At 41.9% G+C, this 6,334-nt stretch overlaps 1 protein-coding gene across 2 annotated transcripts in view; it reads left to right on the top strand.

Moving 5' to 3' along the window:
* The first annotated feature begins 1,304 nt into the window (after positions 1 to 1,304).
* Bmp5 (bone morphogenetic protein 5) overlaps positions 1,305 to 6,334 on the top strand; it is a 104,177-nt gene continuing 99,147 nt past the window's right edge. The window contains exons 1-2 of one of the 2 annotated variants that reach the window (XM_013019123.1): positions 1,305 to 1,713; positions 1,798 to 1,903. In XM_013019123.1, coding sequence (XP_012874577.1) covers positions 1,414 to 1,713; positions 1,798 to 1,903 — 406 coding nt within the window. In that variant the 5' untranslated portion in view covers positions 1,305 to 1,413. Of the gene's footprint in view, positions 1,904 to 6,334 lie in introns of both variants that reach the window. The other variant, XM_013019122.1, reaches the window with a different exon arrangement.

Raw genomic sequence — 6,334 nt, forward strand, 5'->3', positions numbered from 1 at the left:
TGATTCCATCTACATTTCAAAGAGCCATGATAGCACGCCTTCACATATTTTTGCCTCAGTTGTACTGACTTAATAAGAGGAGGATAAATATACATTTCTGCTTAAAATTTTGATATGCAATGACATTTAAAGCTAGGTTTTCTAATACATTATATTAGAATTATTGTAACTAACACTTGGGGAGCTGAAATATATTTACTGGTGGTCAATTCTCCATGTGTTTGTTTATACTGGCTAGCCTGAAGAAAGAGTGAATGAACCCTAGTTTTCAAAGTGTCCTTTCATTTTCCAAGAAGCAAATTTTAGTGACTTCAAAAAACTAGAAACAATATCAAATATAGGAAGGAGACATGTCATGCTAACTTAGTGTAACCTGAGACTTGAAATAGAAGTGTATTAAAAGCTTGCCATTAGAGAGAGAGAGAAAAAGAGGGAGAGAGAGAAAGAGGGAGGGAGGGAGGGAGGGAGAGAGAGATCTGAAAGAGCCCTATATAAAATGAGTGGCAAAATATCCAGGCTGTTACTTGAAAACCGACTTTTATTCCCCCTGCAAGTTGTACGCCCCATACATCACTGTTCTATGTCAGATGTGTGGTTATAAAACTATGAACAGGGAGGCCGTGCTGGCACCACAAGGGTTAAGTTCTTTTTGCTTTTCCAGTCTCAAGTTACAATGAGAAGCCTCTTCTTCCCCAGCAGGGTTGCGCTTACATTTCTCCTTAGATCTCCCTTGAAGAGGGCGGTGGACTTGTGCCTGCTGGAGGTGGAATCAGCAGTGAGAGGAGGAAGGATTGAATGGACTAATAGGAAAGGTTTCAATGCAGGGACACACATTGACTTGCCTGGTACAACGTTGGGTCTTGCTTCAAACCCAGAGGACATAAAGGATGCTCAGGTGATCAGCTGCTGGACAAGCGCAAAGGTCAATCCCCAGGGGCAGATCAGCATAGACCGGGAGCTCAGAAATCGGGGCTTGTCCTGGAAATAGCTCAAGGGTTGAGAAGAACTTGGGAGACTACAGTTGAGGAGAAGAGAAGATCCGCTTTCGTTCATTCCAACCCCAAAGGCCTGCTTATCTTCATTTCACATAGGAATGCCTGGGCCATCTGGTCAAACAAGATTAGCTGTTGCTCGCTACGTGGGTGAAGCACAACCTCTTCACAACTGTGGATAATTGGAAGCCCGAGGTTCAGCTTTCTTAGAAGTGACTACTCCTGACCCATTCCAAAATACTTCAAGTAGGACGGGAAAGCCAGTGAGGGTGCTGAGCTCAGAGAGGGCTCTGTCATGAAGAATAGGTAACTTTGTCTCTGCAGCTACTGACAACGTGTCTCCAAAGAACTTAGAATTTGTTTTTTCGTATACTAAGTGGACAAGAAGGATTGAAATCTCAACTTTTGCTTTTGGACAAAAATGCATCTGCCTGTGTTTTTACTTGGGGGCATTGTGGGTTTCCTGGGGAGCGGCTGGGTTCTAGTGGCCAGTGCAAAAGGAGGCTTGGGAGAAAATCATGTTCACTCGAGTTTTATTTATAGAAGACTCCGGAACCATGAAAGACGGGAAATACAGAGGGAGATTCTGTCCATCCTGGGCTTGCCACACAGACCCCGGCCTTTCTCCCCTGGCAAGCAGGCATCCTCTGCACCCCTCTTCATGCTGGACCTGTACAACGCCATGGCCAGTGAGGAGAACCCCGAGGAGCGGGGGTACTCGGTGAGGCCATCCCTGGCAGGGGAGAGCAGAGGGCCGAGAAAGGGGCCCACGGCCTCTGCGAGTGGGTGTCCGGGCCACACGCAGCTGTCCCGAGCAGCGCCGCTGACCACCCAGAGCCCCCCCCTCACCAGCCTGCACGACACCAGCTTCCTGAACGACGCAGACATGGTCATGAGCTTGGTCAACTTAGGTATGTTGTTCCTTTATTTCTTAGTCTGCCTTCTTACCGTGCCGATGGTTTCCTGATGGCAAAGTAGCTGCCTGGTAGGTGGTCCTGTTTATATAAAGTCATTTTCTGTAACTCTCCTCTCTAGCTTCTGTTTCCTTTCTTTCACTGATGTCATGTAAGGTTGTTTTTGTTTTTTTGTTTTTTTGCTTCAGGAAACCAAGTCTATACTAATTAAATAAATAAATACATATATATATATATGTATGTTTAATGTGAACATCTAAAATCAAACAATCACAGTGTGACAGTGTGGGTAGATTTGGGTCTTTTCAGATATTGTAAAACTTTCAACCTCACTTAAATATATACGAATAAAAAGCCAGTAGTCTAAAACAGGGAAATTTATGAGGATAACAGTGCTTTGGGCAAAGAAGAAAAAATACAAATGAACACTTAGATGGTGATCTGAAAGAAATCTTCTGGACCTTTTCTGCTAGTTATTTAATGAGCATATAAATATAAACAGCCATTCCTACTTAAAACCTCTCATGAGGAAGCTGCTACTGTAATAATATTGATACGAAATTTACCAAGCTCATCCAGTACAATAAAGTATGATCACCAAGGAGTCCAGGATGGGCTTCTGGAATCACATGGAAAAATATGTTAGAGAAGAAGTCTCAATCTAACATTTCTTCACTTTAATGATGAAGGGATGCCATACCTATTTGCTTTATTCCACAAGCAAGAGGAAGCTAAAGCATGCGATGATGGTCTTTGCCTATGTAGAACTTACTTAATACTTGAGATGGTATTTTTATGTTGAGGTTTAAAGTAGCAATGACAATATTAGTGAGTATTTTTAAAGTTGAATTTTACTCAATACCTGGTTCTTCATGGTAATTTTTAAAATACAACATCAAATGATATTTAATGTCTAGTATTTCCTTTCTCAATGACATTAGGTGCTTACCAACTTAAAATGATTTCACCAAGGCTGTAAGTATTTTAGTACAAACTGAAGGTGAAGGTAGTGCCTTCAGACATTCAAAGGAAAATAACATTAGAACATACCTAATTTTGAAGACTAAAATTTTTACCCACAAACTCAACCCACGGGAAGGAACTGAGAGTTTAATAATGTGCCGTGAGTTTAAAAATGCAATCTGCACTGGCTTAAAGTTAATATGCTTTATTATGTACGTCAGTTAAAAGTCTCCTCACCTAATGCCTCTTAGTCTTTCAGAGGAAAGTTAGCCCCGATCTTAGTGTCCCGCGGGTGTTTTTGCAGTATTTGCTTAATATCCTCCCTTCATTTTTGTTTACAATGCTGTCCTGGGGTGAGATGCCTTGCCAGCCGCTCACTCACATGGGTTTGGGAAGGCGCTCAGAGCGCAGGGGCTGGGCTATTGGTTGCACTCATCAGGTGCTGTGGACCTTTTCTCTCCATGTAAATAACAGGCTCAATGGGAACTTCTAAATGTAGTCAGTTCCCAACTAGTTTCATTGCTCTTCCTGCTGTAAGAGCGATGGAACTGTGGCTCATGGAACATTTCACTTTGCAGCATTTCTGAAATACTATTTGTGGATTTCAGTTAGTTTCACTGTCGTCATAGAAAAAAATCCAACTTAGTGTAATTTATGCATTCAAAAAGAAATCACAAGGAATGTCAGTTGGGGCTCATCTAAAATCTGACAGCAGAATGTGTTATAGTTCAGCCCTGCACTTGTCCTGATAAAATTTTATTTTGACCATTTATAATCCTTTATGTTGTAGAAAGGTACTAAGTACAATTTTTAAATTTGTATGCCATTCTTTCTGATATATAAAGGACACTGATCAAGATGCATTGTACCCATAAACTCAAATGATAAACTAAAAAAACCCAGAAAACAAAAAGAGTTTTATTCAGTAACTTTTAGAATCTTTTTCTTTAAAAAGAAACTTGATTAAGTACTTGTGCTTTTAAATCAATACATTTTCTATTGTTCATATTATCACATATCGATTCATAAGTTTATGGCTTACACCAAGAAATACAGATTTCCATTGTGGTCTTGAGAAATAATATTGGTTCTAAACTTTAGAAAACATTACTTCCACCTTGCCCATGTAATTGTAAACCCCTCTGTACAGTATTTTCACAATAAAAAAGAGAAAACATTACTTCCTTCTATCATGCTTGCTGAGTAGTGAAATTCTACAAGAAATGTCTGACAACAAAAATGACTGCAAAACTGATTCTGAGAGTAGGCAAATGTCTCCTAGTAGAGTGGGGGAGAAGTGAACCCCGATTTTATGACCCCAGAAGAAACCTTCACAGAACTCACAGCCAGTCACTCTTGAGAAAAAATAAAAAGATTTAACCTTTGCGTTTCTCCAAAAGTAAACTAGAGCAGAAAGAGGAAGAGGCAACCAGACTCCCTGAGCCCTCTAGTGAGGCGTCCCTAGCCAGCGAAGGGCTTCACGCTCCAACAGGACTCGGGTGTTCTGCTTTCTCAGTGTCTTACACGAGGTGGCTGTGGGGGGGACCTAGTGGAGATGAGCCAGCCAGCTAACAGCCAGTCAGGGTTTGCTCTGAAGGCACGGAGCTGTGACTGTGAGGTAGGGGGTCTGTGGACATCAACCATCACTGGAGGAATCAAGTAGAAAGGATCTCCTAACAGCCTTTTTGAAGAACGCCTGTTTTCAAGTCAAATGACAGATATTCTGCATTTATTTTGTCCTTTAGGAAGACTTTTCTTTTCCCAGCCTAAGTTTTGCAGAACAAGAACAATCGGCCTTAATCCAAACTCGCATTCATATTTACTAAGATGTCTTCTTAAAATTCAAGTGAGATTGATTTTGCGTTCCTAAGTAAAAAGAATTATAATTCACTAAAGGCAAAATAAGAGGCAAAGAAACTGACTTAACGCATATAAATATGTAAATATAACATCAAACATGTTACATATTTTACCTTTAAACTACTTTAGTCTGTCTTAAAGAAATCATATAAATGATGAATTGTGACTAGAAACTTTCCACTCTCTCATACATAATTCCTAGGCCAAATTTTGGCAATCATGTATTATAGGCTGACAGACTGAGCTCTCTCTCTTTTTTTTAAACTAGAGTTATTGAATATCAGTGGGCTTTTTATTTAGTCACTACTACTTAACTTTGTTAATGATAAAAATAACGTAACTTTTTTTTAACAGCTCTCTTTCAAGTGTCTAGTTAGTTGGTGTATTAAACACATATGCAGATGAAGAGAAGGATTAGATTACATGTCTTCCATACTGAAGTATATTTCCTGTTTACCTAAGCATGTTGTGAGTTTCAAAGAGTCTTTCATAACTGGAAAATAATTTTTTATTAACCTTTCCTGACACTGGAAGAAAAACTGTGCTCATGCCTTAAGTTGACAGATATTGAAGAGGAGTTTGTGTAGAGATCCATCAGGAAATGCTCATCTCTGTAACCTCTCCTGCAGAGTCAGTAACATGCATGTGACATACACAGACACACGTGCAGCATAAATACACGCAAGGCATTCTGGGAGGGGCTGGTTGAGTAGGGGTCACCTGACTTTATTGGACAGTGAATTCCTGGTTACACCAGCAAGGCCAAGGTAACAAGGACTAGTGCTGAGTTCAACAGCAGTCACTCTTTCCAAACCTGTGCCTTTTGCAGAGAAGGATGTCTCTGAAGGTAGAGAGTGTGCCCGCCTCCCAGGGACCCGTGCATTGTAAGTGTGAGCAGGAGGTCTGTGGATCTACTTGAGGTCCAATAGCTGGCATGGATCCCAAAAGTTACCATCATTGTTTAATAAATTTTTTTCTTAAAGAAAATTTTAATAGTCACAGGTAGGCAGTTTCAAAATTGTAATAACAACAGCAGGAATTAGAAAGTATGAACACAGAGGCCTGGCCACGTGGGCCTTCCCCTTCTCCCCCCCCCCCAGAGCCTGGCCACATGGGCCTTCCCCTTCTCCCCCCCACCCAGAGCCTGGCACCCGCTGTGTCTCGCTGTCTCTCCTCCCTCTGCACTCCTGCCTTCCCTGCTCCACACCCCTGCCTTTCCTGGGTGGCTCACAGAGAACCTGGCACCCACCTCCCTCCCCCACCCTTCCTGGGGTTTGCCTTTGGTCTTCGTTTCTTCATGGTCAGAGGCTTAGATCACTTGAAAATCAATTTGTAACCGTTTGAGACTTTGGGTACCATCTCCTGCCTGTTCTTCAATGGAGAAGGTTGGCCAAAGGCAGCCTCCACCCACTGGAGAGCATCCCAGCCCCATCCCCTGCCCTCCCCTCCCCTCCCCATCCCATAACATCCCATCCCATAACATCCCATAATATCCCATCCCATAACATCCCATAATATCCCATCCCATAGCATCCCCTGCCCTCCCCTCCCATCCCCATCCCATAACATCCCATCCCATAACATCCCATAATATCCCATCCCATA

Source organism: Dipodomys ordii, unplaced genomic scaffold (genome assembly GCF_000151885.1).
Source record: "Dipodomys ordii isolate 6190 unplaced genomic scaffold, Dord_2.0 Scaffold44, whole genome shotgun sequence".
Taxonomy (NCBI): domain Eukaryota; kingdom Metazoa; phylum Chordata; class Mammalia; order Rodentia; family Heteromyidae; genus Dipodomys; species Dipodomys ordii.